Source organism: Geotrypetes seraphini, chromosome 2, assembly GCF_902459505.1.
Source record: "Geotrypetes seraphini chromosome 2, aGeoSer1.1, whole genome shotgun sequence".
Taxonomy (NCBI): Eukaryota; Metazoa; Chordata; class Amphibia; order Gymnophiona; family Dermophiidae; genus Geotrypetes; species Geotrypetes seraphini.
The window spans coordinates 183906601-183922732 of NC_047085.1; the positions used below are offsets into that span (position 1 = coordinate 183906601).

Here is a 16132-nt window from a genome sequence, read left to right on the forward strand (position 1 = left end):
TCCCAGACCCACCTGTGAGCCATCCCTCCTAGGCCTTCCTTAAATCCTGGTGATCTAGCGGACTAACTAGGGCAGCAGCAGTTCCCAGATGTTCCTGCCCTTACCATCAAAATTGCTGCCCAGGCCTTAAGGGGCAGTCTTGTGTTTGCTGAAGGTTGTGGCAGCTGTTTTGAGAATGGAGCCTGACCAGATAACACAGCAATTTTAAGATAATTTGTTTCACTACAGGTCTAAAAAGCAATACATTAGCAAACAAAATGTTAAATTCATTTCTGAACATTAAATGGACTTCTATAAAATTGCCCACCTATGAGCAGGAAAGCAATGGACATATTTTATAAATGAGGTTCAATTGTCGGCAAATCAGAGATTATGCTTCTCCATATTTTCTGATTCTTCTCACCTGCTGGTTTTGGTTTCTCCATTATTACATCTAATTTGTGCCTCAGTTTGCTTAACTGTTCTTTTGTTGTCTTGCAGAAGTGTCATCCAGACTCCCAGAGATCATGTCAGAAGGATCCCAAACATTCTCCCTGGGAGGCCCCAATGGAATTCTTCGAAGTCAGTCTTTTGCGGGCTTCAGTGGTCTTCCTGAAAGAAGATCCAGGTAAGTGCAATGCCATTTGTAGCCCTAGATATAGAGTATGTTTGTTTGCCCATTAAGAATACATTTCTTCATTTTTAGTTCAGCTTATGATACAATAGTGTTATTAATCATTTATAAAGAAACATCAGCGTCTCTAGCACTCTGCACAGACATGGAGCACAGAAATAGATGAGCATTGTTCACATTGATGTTTTCATGTGCTTCTAATAATATACCACAAGGGGTGGGCTAATAACTTAAAGGAATAGGGTGTGCAAGAGCACAGCTGCTAGAGATAAGAGTCCCAGGGTGATTGCAAAACAGCGACATCTAGTGGTCAGACTCAGGATACATGTGTACTATATTCAGTAGTGCTGCCTGATTCAGGGGAAAGTTTTTCGATTTGATTCAATTTGGCCAATTGAATCAATTTTTCTATTTGATTTGCTTTTCCCACCCTATTGGATGTTTTTTTTCAAATGCCATGGCGGGTTTATTTTATAGCCTCTTCACCCACCCCACCCCCCCTTTGCCCTCTCCAATCCCACACCGATGCTGTGGTGTAAACAAAAAAGACTTTTCCTCTCTCTGTTAGGTCCTAGCTCACGTTCGCTGTTTAACACCAGCTCTAGCAGGATACACATTTCAAATCTGACATATTATAATCACAAAAGAGAAAATAAAATTATTTTTCTACCTTTTGTTGTCTGGTCATTTTATTATTCAAATCATGTTGGTCCCAGGCTCTGGTTTCTGTTTGTCTTCTGTTAACTCACTCACCAGAGTCTTCTCCCTATTTGACATTTTCTTCTTTCTTCATGCTCACCATCCATCTTCCATCTCTATATCTTCCCTTCCACTGCCATGTCAAATATTTCTGTTTCTTTACTACTGTCTACCATCTCTCTTCTCTCTCTCTCCCTGCCTTGTGTCCTGGGTCAAACCTCCCTATTCCTCTCCATACAGTGTCTTTCCCTTTCTTCCTTCCATTACCATGTGAAATAGTTCTTTCTCTCTCCCCATGCACCATCTCTCCCTACCCTCCAACCCAACATTTCTCCCTCTCTCTTCTCCATGCATATCTCCCTCCTCTCCACCATATGCAGGATTTCTCCCTCACACCCCTTTCTATCTCTTTCTTGCATCTCTTCCTTTTCTCCTCTACCCCATGTCCAACAATTCCTCCTCTCGCCTCTCTCCCCAAAAGTGTAGCAGCTTTCCATCCTTTCTATTCCCCTGTGCAGCACCTCCCATCTGACCCCCCCATCCCATCTTCGGGCCTCCCAAAACAGCAGCAGCAGCAGCAGTGGCCGGCAGAGGCAGAGTTGTGAACAGGCTGCTTGCAACCTGCCCTGCCAGGGCTTCCCTCTGCCGCATCATCAGTGATGCAGCAGAGGGAAGAGGGAAGACCCCGATAGGACAGGTGCAGGTCGTGAGAAGCCTGTTCAGAGTGATGCCTCTACTGACCAGCCACCACCACTGCTGCTGCTGCTTTAGGAGGCCCGGAGGTATGTCAGGTCTCACCAGGTGGGGGGGGGGGCTTTTGGTGAGTGAGTCTGAATTTTTCTGACATTAAATCAGTGAATCAATTTGAATCGGCGAATCAGGCAGCACTAGTATTCAGTGTCTGAGGGATCCTACCCAATGGTTCAATTCTCACTGCAGCTCCTTGTGACTCTGGACAAGTCACTTAATCCTCCATTGCTCCAGGTACAAAACTTAGATTGTGAGCACACTAGGAACAGAGAAATTACCTGCAAACTACCACAGAAAGGTGGTATACTTTCCCCTCCATATTCGCGGTGGTTAGGGGCAAAGCTGGCCCGCGAATATTAAAAAACTGCGAATAATATTTGGGCTGCTTCTGCCCCAACCCCCGCTTCCCTCCCAGCTATTTTAAGCTCTGTAAGTCCCCCCTTAAGCCTTACCTGGTGGTCTAGCGGGTTTTCGGAGAAGGAGCGATCTTCCCATGCTCCTGCCCCGTGCAGATCGCTCACAGGAAATGGCTCGAGAGACTATGGGAGCTCAAGGCAGCCATTTCCTGTGAGCGATCTGCATGGGGCAGAAGCATGGGAAGATCGCTCCTGGCCCAAAAACCCACTAGACCACCAGATAAGGCTTAAGGGGGGACTTACAGGGTTTAAAATAGCCTGAAAAATGAAAATGCATTTTTTGGTTTTGAAGGTGCCTTTTAGGATAAGGCCCTCCGTTTGTAGTGCAGAGACTTGAGCCAGAGACTGAAGAGATGTAAAAAGGCTTTTATTAAACAAGCATATATGCTGGACTTCTGGGCAGAACTGGCTGCATAAACAGAAGACCCTGAGGATCTCGGACACAAAGGTTATATAGGGTCCTAACCAGTCCAAACCAGTCTAACCAGCTCTGGCCAAAAGGTAAGAGCAGAGAGAAAAACAAAACCATAAATCCATCCTATAATCTATACATCAAGGCTAGCTAACAGCAGCATCCTGTTGCCCCCTGGCCGTGACTGGTACAAGACAGATACAAAGAACAGGCCTGCATACAGTACTGTGATATCTCAGAGCAATAATATGGAGTCTCAGGTTGCTGTTTTTAGTTTTACTACCCACTGATCTAAGATGGAGTTTCTTCATATACACCGTGACCCAGCTATGTCAGCTAGCTAGGGATCCTTCAGGTTTAAAACCACAAATAAGCAAATCTGTAGATACGGAATTCGCGAATACGGAGGGGGAAGTGTATATCGAATGTTTGACTCTTTATCCTATTGCAGAGGTTAGGCTGGATAGAAGTTGGGAAAAAGTCAAAAATACGAAAAGGCCGCTGGTAATGACATCTGCTACCATGGTAACCCAGGGGAGGCCTAGTTCCTGTCAAATGGAAGGAAATGCTGGATCAAAAAGAGTTGATGCTGAACTGCTTTCTGGCCTATTTTATATAAAGGATTTCTGCATAGAGAGTTGGACATTTGGGTTTTCTATTAGAGGGAGAGAATTGGGAAAAGGAATCGTAAATACCAAAGGTTCTGGCATAGGATAACAGTTTTGAAAATTACCTTTTTGTATTTACAATTTCTGCAGGTATAACAGTGCAGAAATGGGCTTTTACAAAGTATTATCTGGGGTTATGAGCAGATGCACTGCATAGTGCCATTCTGAATGGATTTTTACCTGCTCTAGATGAAGGAGCTCCTTGGGGAGCAAAGGTCAAAACTGCAGACAATGTATAAATGTGTGTAGGTACTTTCCCAGGGACAATTTGCTTTTAATCTGAAAATCCAGCAAAGTGCATGGAGTGAAAAGTATACAGCAGACCCTCAATATTCGCTGGGGTTAGGGGCAGAGCCGGCCCGCAAATATTGAAATATCATGGATAACTTTTGGGGCTGTCTCTGACCCACCCCCCGCATCCCGGACCTTCCCCAGACCTTCCCTGGTGGTCTAGCGGCGACATGGGGCAGAATCGATCGTCCTATGCTCCTGCCCCGTGCAGAGCTGTCATTAAAATGGCTGCCATGAGTTCCTGTTGTAGTCTCAAGACTACAACCGGGAACTTGCAGCAGCCATTTTGATGACAGCTCTGCAAGAGGCAGGAGCATAGACCACCAATGAAGTTCTGGGGAAGATCCAGGATGCAGCATTTCTAAAAAAAAAAAAAAAAAAATTGCAAATAACCAAATCCGCGGGTACTGAAACAGTGGATTTGGAGGGGGCACTGTATATAGTATATATGGGTATGCACGTATATAATTAGACACACAACAGGTGGTTACTATCATGCAGACGGCACATAGAGCTTCCTATGGATGTAGTTTGGGGGAGCTGTGATGCAGTTGCATGTTATAAAATGGGGTCATTGGAGCAGGGGAAGGATTTGAGACTGATTATGGGTATTTATTCTAGAAAGGCACATAGGCTTAGATGCAGTAAGAGGATCAGTAAGACCGTGTGGGTCTGTTCTGACTTGATTTTTTGGCTGATTCAGAAAGAGCTATTGATGCACTAAAAGGTTTGCTTGCACATGATTTGTGCGGAGATTCGTTGAAATCCCCAACTCTCCTGTATGACTGATCACTGTGAGTGCGACTCTCACACATGCGCAGAGCCAGTAGGGGAAGCCCTGAAAGCAGCCTCCTGCCACTCAGCTATTTTGGCAGGAAACCTTTTTTTTTTTTTAATGGGTAAAGATGCTGTGCATGTTACACAGGCATAATATCTGCCCCATTAGAAAAAAAAGAAAAAACCACACACACCCTCCTCTGCTGATGACAGCCCTACCTGATGAACCGGCACTACAAACTGGCACCCCCTCCCCCCCCCCCCCCCCCCCCCCCCACACACACACACAAACACACATGCTCGGTAGTGAAAACAGCAGGAGAAATGCCCATTTCCTCCTGCCATGCCTACTCCACCCCCTACGAAAGAAAATTGGCAGAATGGAAGCCCCCAAGGCAGAATTAATTCGTCGAGGGCCCCTAGGCATACAAGCATACTGGGCCCCCCTGCCCCGCCTCACCCCACCATGTGCCCAGTCGGAAACAGGAAGCTGCGTCAGAGGGAAGCTTTGGGCAAGCAGCACCGCTTGCACAATTACAGTTCCCGTTGCCTTTCTTACCCACGTTGCTTGCTTGTCTTACTTTCCGTCGATGGGGGGGGCTGCGTTGCCGATCGGGGGGGGGGGGCCTGCGTTGCCGATCAATGCTATAGGCGTCCATTGCCATTTGGAAAAAACAATGTTGATGCCTTCCTTCATCAGGCCCCCCTGACCATTTCGGGCCCTAGGCACTTGGCCTATTGGTTAATCCTGCCCTGCCCCCCTCCCCCGAACCATCCTCCTGCTGTTTTCATGCCGTGGGGGGGTCAGTTTGCGGTGCTGGTGCCGGTTCATCGGGAAGGGCCGTCATCGGTGGGGAGGGTGCGCTTTTTTCTTGACCAGTCACTTTTTTTGGATCACTAAAAGCGATCATTTTTTTTGGTGCATCAGGAAGCCATGTTAGAACATTAGTCACTCTACTAGTTTACATGGCATTTTAATATTAAGAGCTTATTTGCACGGTCGGATCGGGGAATGAGCGATCGTGCAGAAAACCATGTGTTGAGCCATTTTCTGCATTGGGTTGGCAAATGCGATCGTCGCTAAGGCAGTTAAAACAGGTTAAAACTTGCTTTAGTGCATCTGAGTTATAGACGGCTGCGGTGCCTCTATAAAACCCTTCCATCAAAACCCCCACAAGCTCAAAAATCTTAAAAATTAACAGCCTCATAAAACAGCTTCAAATACAGTCTAATAATAAGTAACAATGCATACAGCATAACAGTTTCAGAAATATAAATGTACTGTAGGACCATCAGAAAGTGTAACAAAAGAACAAAAATGTTCCTTCCATAATATAATCATCGGTCCTAAAAACTGAAAAATTGGCATTATATTTTTTTAAGCAAAAGCTTCTCCCAAAAATGTAGTAGGACTTTTGTTCAAAAATGCTCAGTTTTAAGTGTTGGGCAAAAGTCCCACATCACATCTTGCACAAGATATTTCATTGATAGAAACATAGAAACATAGAAAAAGACGGCAGAAAAGGGCTATAGCCCACCAAGTCTGCCCATTCCAAATACCCGCCCTCTGGTTTCACTCCCCTAGGGATCCCCTGTGAATATCCCATCTTCTCTTAAAGTCCGACACGCTGTTGGCCTCAATCACCTGCAGTGGGAGTTTGTTCCAATGATCCACCACTCTTTCAGTGAAGAAGTATTTTCTGGAGTCGCTATGGAACTTCCCTCCCCTGATTTTTAGCGGATGCCCCCTGGTGGTCGAGGGTCCCATGAGGTAGAAGATATCTTCTTCCGACTCGATACGGCCCGTGATGTACTTAAATGTTTCAATCATATCACCCCTCTCTCTTCGTTCCTCAAGTGAGTACAGCCTCAGTTTATTCAGTCTTTCTTCATACGTGAGATCCTTGAGCCCCCAGACCATCTTTGTGGCCATTCGCTGAACCGACTCGATTCTCTGCACATCCTTCCGGTAGTGTGGTCTCCAGAATTGAACGCAATACTCCAAGTGAGGCCTCACCATGGACCTGTACAGCGGCATCATAACTTCAGGTCTCCTGCTGACAAAACCTCTACGAATACAACCCATCATTTGCCTTGCCTTGGAGGTAGCTTTCTCCACTTGATTTGCAACCTTCATGTCATCACTAATAATCACCCCTAGATCACGTTCCGTCGTGGTCCTGGCCAAGGTCTCACCATTTAGTATGTAAGTTCTGTGCGGGTTTTTCTTACCCAGGTGCATTACCTTACACTTTTTAGCATTGAAGCCTAGTTGCCATGTTGCCGACCACCGTTCAAGCAGTAGTAGATCTTGCGTCATATTATCAGGTAAAATGCTTTTACCTACTATGTTACAAAGTTTGGCGTCGTCGGCGACCATTGATACCTTTCCTCTAAGTCCTCGGGTAATATCTCTTATGAATAAGTTGAATAGAATCGGGCCCAAGACCGAGCCCTGCGGCACTCCACTGATCACGCCTGACGTTTTAGAAGGGGTACCGTTTACCACCACCCTCTGAAGTCTACCACTCAGCCAATCCTCAACCCATGTAGTTAGAGTGTTCCCTAACCCTATTGATTTCAGTTTGTTCAATAATCTTCGGTGTGGGACGCTATCAAAAGCTTTACTGAAGTCCAAATACACCACATCCATTGATTCTCCGGCATCTAGCTGCCTAGTAACCCAGTCAAAAAAACCAATCAGGTTAGATTGGCAGGATCTGCCCTGGGTGAATCCGTGCTGGTGTGGATCACGTAGGTTTTCTTCGTCTAGGATCATGTCGAGATGTCGTTTGATCAGTGTTTCCATGAGCTTGCACACTATAGACGTGAGACTCACTGGTCTGTAGTTTGCCGTCTCTGTCCTGCATCCCTTTTTGTGGAGTGGGATAACGTAGGCGGTTTTCCAGTCCAAGGGGACTCTTCCTGTGCTTAGGGAGAGATTGAAAAGAACAGATAATGGTTCTGCCAGGACTTCACTCAATTCTCTTAGTACTCTGGGATGTAGGTTGTCTGGTCCCATAGCTTTATCTACTTTGAGTCTTGATAGTTCGTAGTAGATGCAACTGGGTGTAAACTCGAAATCTTGAAACGGGTCCTTCTGGTTGTCTCCCGTTTGAAGCAGTGGACCAGCTCCCGGTGCTTCACAGGTGAAGACTGAGCAGAAGTATTCGTTTAGTAATTCTGCCTTGGCAGAATCTGATTCTACAAGGCTACCGTCCGATTTCTTCAGGCATTCTATCCCGTTTTTGTTTCTTTTCCTGTGACTAATATAGTTGAAGAAGGATTTATCCCCTTTTTTAATGTTCCGTGCTAGATCTTCTTCCATTTGGAGTTTGGCCTCTCTGACTGCTATTTTGACAGCTTTAGATCTGTCTAGATAGTCTTCTTTCGCCTCTCGTTTACCTTTATGCTTGTAGGTGATAAATGCTTCTTTTTTCTTTTTAACGAGGTCCAAAATTTTTGCACTGAACCATTGGGGTTTTTTGTTCCTCCTGTGTTTACTCATTGTTCTTGTGTAGCGGTTTGTTGCTTTGTGTAGGGTGGACTTCAGAGTCGACCACATATCCTCCACATTGTTAGGTAGTGCTTGTTTATGTAACTCCTGACGGAAAAAATCTCCCATACGGTCAAAGTCTGTGCCTCTAACGTTGAGAACCCTAGTTGCCGTGTTTGACCTTGAGAAACCTTTCTTAAGGTTAAGCCATACCATATTATGGTCGCTGGAGGCCAGTGTGTCTCCAACTGAGACATCCGAGACGCTATCTCCGTTGGTGAGTACCAGGTCCAGTATCGTTTGGTCCCTGGTGGGCTCCAACACCATTTGCTTGAGTCGTGCACCCTTTATGGAGTTCAGAATTATTTTAGTGCCACATGTAGTCGCGGAGAGTGTGTTCCAATCTGCATCGGGCATGTTGAAGTCCCCTAACAACACTGTGTCTCCCCGTAGAGTGATGTTCTCTATGTCCTCTATCAGTTCTAAGTCTTTGTCTTCTTGTTGTTTCGGAGGTCTGTATATCACACCAAGGTATAGGCATTTTTCATTTCCTCTGGCCAGATTCACCCAGAGGGATTCCCCAGAGTATCTAACATCTGTAATCCTGGTAGTTTTGATGTTATCCTTAGTGTATAGTGCTACCCCTCCACCTAACTTGCCCTCTCTGTCGCGACGTAGTAGATTGTAGCCTGGTATAGCCATATCCCACACATGCGAGTCTGTGAACCAGGTTTCTGATATTGCTACCACATCTAGGTCAGCGTTTATTATCTCAGTCTCTAATTCTAGAATTTTATTGCCCAAGCTGTGTGCATTAACATACATAGCCTTCCATACCTGTGAAGAGATCCCCTTTTGGGTTAGAGTGACTCCTAAATTATCATTGATATTTCCCTTTAGATTATCATGGATAACATGCGTACCTACCTTAGACCCAGAAGTGTGTGTGTGGCTCGCCTCCTCAGGATGGTTTCTTACTGCTCTGGAATATAAATAAGTGCCCTCCCCCAACTTACCTAGTTTAAAGCCCTGTGGAGTAGGCGGGCCAGGCGATGTCCGAATACGTTCTTACCTCTCCTGGTTAGGTGTAGTCCGTCGGGTCCCTGTAGTCCCTGGAGTGTCTCACCGTGGTCTAGGAATTCAAAGTTCATCTCTGTGCACCACATGCGGAGCCATTCGTTAGTCCGTTGGATACGCTCTTCTCTAGCTCTGCCTTTGTTTCTTACTGGGAGGATCGATGAGAAAACCACCTGCGCTCCTATCTGCTTCAGCTTCTTTCCCAGGGCTCCAAAGTCGTCGGGAATGTTCTCCGTGGTACTTCTGGCAGTGTCGTTTGTACCTACATGGATGAGAAACATGGGAAAATGATCATTGGGCTTTATAAGTTTGTCTAGGCTGGTGGTGACATCCCGGATCCTGGCTCCGGGAAGACAGCAGACCTCTCTTGATTGTAAGTTGGGCCTGTAAATTGGTCCCTCGGTGCCCCTTAGCATGGAGTCCCCAATGACCACCACTCTTCGTTCCTTCCGGAGGGGCTGATCCGTGAGCCCTGGATTTGAGGTTAGGTGCTGAGTATTCTCCTGAGCCCCTTCCGTTATTTCCGTTGTTTCCTCGGTGTTCCCTTCTTGTAGGATTTGAAATCTGTTTCTGAGGGTGAGTTGTGGGGTAGTTGTAGAGTTATCCTGTTGGAGAGAAAAAGAAGAAGAAGAGAGTGAAAATGAGGTGGATTTTCTTTGCTTGCCCGTAGAGGAGGTTACCAGTTGCCAGGGGCCGGCATCTCTAATCATCTCCTGTACTCCAATCATTGATTTTAGGGCTGTAGGTTTGGGGGAGTCAAGGATGGACCTGTCGTGGGTTCGCTCTGTGATGTGAGACAGTTCCAGGATAGCCTCGTCGATGAAGGCCTCGTCATCTCTGATACTCCTCAGTCGCTTTACCTCCTCCCTGAGGTTCAGCAGTTCCTGCACGATGTCCTCGTCTGTGTGTCTCTGTCCCAGCTCCTCTGTCTGCGTAGAGACTGTAGTGAACGTTGGGAGTGGAATGGTCACGGTCTGCACAGAGACCTCTGCCCTCTGATCCGTGTCACCCTCTTTCTTCTGAGTATAGACCTTGGCCATCCCCTGGATCCCTCCGGACGCTGGGGTGTTGATCTTGATAGTAGCCTTGCTGCCACGTGTCCTCCCTGCCATTTCCGGCAGATTTATTTCTGTAAAAGAGAAGGGTTGAGATATCAGAGAGTTTGTAAGGAGAACGGTGGAGAATGAGATATTAGAGAGTATGAGAGATTAGATAGAGAGTAGAGAGTATGAGAGATTAGAGAGTCTGAGGGGTTCTAGGGAATATTGACTATCTGAATGAGAGTATGTAAGAAAAGTGTATGATTGTACGAAGAAAATAAAGGTGTGTCTGATAGAGTATGAGAATGTAAAGTTTATATTAGGTCTGTATAAGGCCCTTCTCAAGACCCTTCGCAAAGGCGCTCTCGCTAAGGCGAGCGCCTTTGCTGCTCGCCTTCGCTGCGCACCGAATGGCTGCGCGCCGTTGGCTCGCCTCCTTTTAAGGAGGGGCCCGGCGCCTACTGCTGATGCGGTGGGGGTGGGCGGAGTTACTCTTGCCGCTAACCCGAAGTTGTTTGCCGCGCGCCTCGCCTTACACGCGCTGCCCCTGCTTGCTGAGAAGTCTCCTGCTTCCTCAGCCCTTCTCAGCCCTCTCGCTGCTCTCGCTGCAGTGGCGAAACCGTCGGCTCGCCTCCTTTTAAGGAGGGGCCCGGCGCCTACTGCTGATGCGGTGGGGGTGGGCGGAGTTACTCTCGCCGCTACCCCGAAGTTGTTTGCCGCTCGCCTCGCCTTACACGCGCTGCCCCTGCTTGCTGAGAAGTCTCCTGCTTCCTCAGCCCTTCTCAGCCCTCTCGCTGCTCTCGCTGCGAGGTTCAAGATCTTTTATAATTTTCCTTAAATTTTCTAATTCTGGCTTATATATTACTACTGAAGAAATATTTCCTATGTACAGCGTCAACATCTATGAGACAAACATGTTTTTTTCTGTAATATAGATCTTTTTGGACCCCTGTTAGGTTACACAAATTAGACAGTTCTAAATCTAATAGATGCTGACATTGTCATCTAGACATTGGGACCAGTGGCGTAACTAACATATGTGACACCTGGGGCCCATCATTTTTTTACACCCCCCCTGTCTGTATGAAAACATGATTTTTAGTAACAATCCACACGTCACACATGAGTACCTAGGAAAAGGCAGCATCTTATATACTGCAATGAGTAGTACATCAATACACCCATTGTAAAACTAAACAAGACAGACTAGTACGGATCAATCCTGCAGTCAATCCTAACAAAAAACCATGTCTTTCGAGCACACAAAACACCTTCACCTAGTATGGAATATGTAATCACAAACTAACCCCTCCCTCTTTTACAAAACTGTAGTGTGGATTTTAGCAACAGAGGTAACAGCTCTGACACTCATAGAATTCTGAGCATTAGAGCTGCTACCACCACAGCTGGCGCTAAAAAACGCTCCACAGTTTTGTAAAAGGGGGGATAAAATAGAAATACTTAGACAAAGGTTAAATTGAACCAGCAAGAAGCTGGACTCTGCATACAATGCACCACAGAAAAAGTGACACATGTCTCCTAAATAAATAAATAAATAGAAAATTTTTTTTCTACCTTTGTCTTCTGTGGTTTCTGCTTTCCTCATCTTCTTGTAACTCTCTTCCTTCCATCCACTGTCTGCTGTCTCTCTTCCCCTATATGGCATCTTCTCTCCTTCTATGCCCCTTCCAGAAACTGTATGCCTCCCCTTCCATCTCTCCTTTCACCCCCATTGGTCTGGCATCTCTCTCCTCTCCTTCCCTCTCCCACACCTCTCCTCTGCAATCCCTTTCCATTTTTTCCCTCATTTTCCTTTTCAATTTATTTTCTGCATCTGTCTAGATTACGTTCTTACTACCCTCTCATCAATTTCCTTTTTTACTGTCTACCTAAAGCTTGCCACCTCTTTCCCTCACCCCTCAAGTGTTTTCCTAACTCAATCCTTTTCTCCTCCATGTGCCCTCCTTTTATTTATCCCCTCCTTCCATCATGTACCCTCTTTCTCTAACCCTTCCATCTAGTACCTTCTCCTCTCTCTGTCTACTTCCATCCAGCGTCTGCTCCCCTCTTTTTCTCCTCCCATTTCCTTCCTGCATTTGCTCCCTTATCTCTCCCATCTGCACTTCCATCCAGCATAGGCTCCCCACTACCATCCAATGTCTGTCCTTTCTCTCTCCATCCACCCCTCTTCAATCAGCATCTGCCCCCTTTCTTTCCCTCCAAGATCCTTCCCCCTTATGTCTCTCCCCTTTCTCTGTACAACAATTCCATCAGCACCACCCTTCCATACCACCCTGCCCCCTTTCTTTCCCTCCACCACTCTTCCATTCCAGCAGTCCTGCTCCTTTCTCTCCCTTCATGCAGCAAGGTCCTGCGATGACTGTAGCTGCCGGCTGCCAGTCCACCCCACTCCGACGTACTTGCTCTGGAGCAGACTTGGCAGCCGCATGCTGGAAGGTCCCGCGATGACTCGTCTGCTGGCTCTGCTCCGGAAGAAGTAAGTTATGTTGGAGGGGGTGGGCCCAGCAGATGCAGGGAGTTGCGGCAGAGTCCCGCAATGACTGCGTCTGCCGGGTCCACCCCCTCCGACGTAACTTACTTCTTCCGGAGTAGAGCCGGCAGACGAGTCATCGCGGGACCTTCCTGCACCTCAGCGCAGCTGCCCACTCTGCTGCAGAGAAAGTAAGTCAGAGGTAACGTGACCATTTATTTTTTTCATCAAAAGGGGACATCTGTCATTTCTTTCTTTCTGCACTCAGGCCCAACAATTGTCCCTTTCTATTCCCTCCCTCCTTCCTTCCCATGTCCTTAGCGCCTCCAGTGCTTCCTTCTCGTGTCCTTAGTGCCCCCAGTGCCTCCATCCTGTGTCCTTAGTGCCCCCAGTGCCTCCTTCCCGTGTCCTTAGTGCCCTAGTGCCTCCATCCTGTGTCCTTAGTGCCCCCAGTGCCTCCTTATGTCCCCCACTGCTTTCCAGATTTTGTCCACCCCCAAAGCCAGCCTGCCTGCCTGCCTAGTATCTCCCTCCATCCCTGCCACGCTAAAGCCAGCCAGCTTGCCTGCCTACATCCTTCCCTCCCTGCCGCGGAAAAAAAAAGCTTCTCCTTCCTTTCCCCCGGTCCGCGCCAGTGCAGTCTTATCTCCCCGTTGCTGCTGCTAATCGCCGACAAGAAGTCTTCTTTCTGATGTCAATTCTGAATTAGCAGCAGCAGCAGGGAGATAAGACTGCACTGGCGCGGACCGGGGGAAAGGAAGGAGGTGCAGGTCCAGTTGCACAGTAGGGCAGGAGGACCCGGATCTGGCTGGCTGTGCACCCCCCCAAGGCGTGCACCCGGGGCAGACTGTCCGTCCCCCCCTTGGTATGCCACTGATTAGGACACTGGATCAACTGTTGTTCTATTGCTCTTTGATACTTAACTTTTGGAGATCAATATGGGGTAAAATTAACAACATATTAGAATCATCAATTCCACTGACGTATGAGGTGATCATATGCAGAACATTATTACATGTTAAGCCCCTATGGATCGATATAAATGCCGTATTTTCCTTATAATGACTTGGATAGCTATGCAGATGGTAACCCGAAATTGGAAGAATTACGATCGTCTAAATTTCCCTTTTTGGTGGGTAAATCTGTGCTCCAGCTATAGATATGAAAAAATGAATGCCGATAGTTTGGGGCACAGTAATTTTTAAAAACTGGTTTGGGGCCCGTTGACATCTTATATTACTTCACTATAGCAGGTCTTTGATTATAAGTCAGTTTTTGTTTCTTTTCATACACATCCAGGGAAGGGAGGGGGGGGATATTTCTGTCCTTTGAATATTTACACTTGGGATGGGTGGGAGGATGGGAGGATATTATTAATTTGGTTAGGGTAAACTTGTTGGGAAAATCTATATCTCTGTGTTTATTGAATAATCATTGAGTGGGTGGTTATGTATAATTGTAAGTAGAATGTGCTTGTATTGACGTATTATATGTTATATATTCATGTATTGCACTACTGAAGTATGGAAAATCAATAAAGAATTTTTTTTAAAAAAAGAAATATTTCCCAACCTTCCCCCTCCCACTGTATTTTAACCTTCCTGCAACCTTCTCACCCCTCGATATTCATGTGCAGTCCTTGAGGCCCACCAAGTTTACAGACTATCCCTAATGAATATGCATGAGAGAGATTTGCATGCCCACTATTTCCATTGTAAGCACTGTATCCTCCTATAAGATGTTTATTGGTCACAGTTGTTTATTGTGGTTATTTGTCTAGGTGTAATTCTTTTCTTGGAAATTCTGCCACACCCAAGAAACCCCAAGCCAAGCTGAAGAAAATGAATAACTTGGGCCACAAAAACTGCACTCCAAAGCAGCCTCAGCCGGAAAGGGTGGAAGAGGTTTACGGAGCCCTAAAAAATGGTCTAGAGTAAGACCTTTTACTGCTTTCAAAAGGCCAGAGTTCCTCGCTTGTTATTATTTCAGTAGACTGTCATCTTTCCATATGATCATGAAATTGCTATTAGAGGTCTGCACGGGAACGGGGATCGCGGGAATCCTGCAGGTCCCGCAGGGGTCCCAGGGGAATCCCCCCAACCAACGGGACTCCCACCGGGATCCCCTCTGGCCCACAGGACTCCCACGGGGACCCCCCTCTAGCCAACGGGACTCCCACAGGGATGGAAGGCTTTGGAAGCAGAGTTCGACCATATAATATAATGGACACGTCAGCCTTAGTAAAAGAGGGGGTTTATAAGTTAATTACCTGAACAGAAAATAAAAAAAGGGTTCCACCAAAGAGATTTCACAAGGAAAACAGCAGCGCAAACACAAAAGAAACTGTAGAATTGATGATCCTGTCAGAAGTAATTGCTGCTTTTTATGGGGACGGAGGGGATGGAGGTAATTCCTTGCGGGGATGGGTGGGGACGGAGAGGATCCTGGCGGGGACGGGTGGGGATGGGTGGGATTTCTGTCCCCGTGCAACTCTCTAATTGCTATGTAACTCTTGAGTGTTTGATCCATTTGCATGAAATATTTACAAAGAAAGGGATTTATATCATACTTCAGCATACAATGGAACACAACTTGTGTGCAGGCCCGATTCACCAAGGTCTTTTCCTGCAGAAGCAGAAGGCATACAGGAATCAGGCCCCTAAAAGGGGAGGGGGGAGGAGTTATCAGCATGATCTCTCATGCACACATACATATTATTTTACTATTAAAACTGGTTTTAATCAGTCTTACTTGCAAGACAGCTCAGCCTCCAGTGCTCAAAAGGGTTCTACAAATCCCAGTAGCAGCCACCGAGAACCCTATGCAAATGCAGTACAAGAGTATTAAAATGAGCACTCCTTGTAATGCTCTGAAGGAAACGCCCACCTCTTACCAGGTCAAATTTTCCAGCAGGCCTGGGGCTGCCCGTAGCTGTTTGTGCATCTGTTGTGTGAGGGTGTGCCCCATGCCTAGGGCTACCAGACTTCCAGATCTCTCTGGACATGTCCTCCTTTTGAGGACATGTCCAGGGGTCCGGACGGCTTTTCAAAACCCAACCCTTTGTCTGGGTTTTCAAAAGCTGTCCTCCACATCGCTTCAGGCAGAAGGGCATCTGCGCATGTGCGGATGTCCCAATGCCCAACGAGAGGAGGGAGTGGGGCTGATGTGGGATTAGGGGCAGGATTGGGGATGGGACTGGTGTGTGATGGGGTGGGGCGGGAATGGTTGGAACTGGGTGGGCCTGGGGGCGGGCAGAGGAAGGAGTGAGCCACGTATACACAAGTTATATTTAGGTTTACCAGTCACCCGGATTTCCCCGGACATGTCCTCCTTTTTGAAGACATGTCCAGGGGTCCGGACGGCTTTTCAAAACCCGGCACGTTGTCCGGGTTTCGAAAAGCA

The 16132-nt window shown here is 46.9% G+C and overlaps 1 protein-coding gene across 1 annotated transcript in view; it reads left to right on the forward strand.

Annotated features, from left to right (window-relative positions):
- Positions 1 to 16132, forward strand: part of RIPOR2 (RHO family interacting cell polarization regulator 2) — a 183813-nt gene that overhangs the window by 43014 nt on the left and 124667 nt on the right. Inside the window, exons 2-3 of the mRNA XM_033934958.1 lie at positions 481 to 607; positions 14511 to 14663. Of these exons, the coding sequence (XP_033790849.1) occupies positions 507 to 607; positions 14511 to 14663 (254 nt within the window). The 5' untranslated portion in view covers positions 481 to 506. The remainder of the gene's footprint in view (positions 1 to 480; positions 608 to 14510; positions 14664 to 16132) is intronic.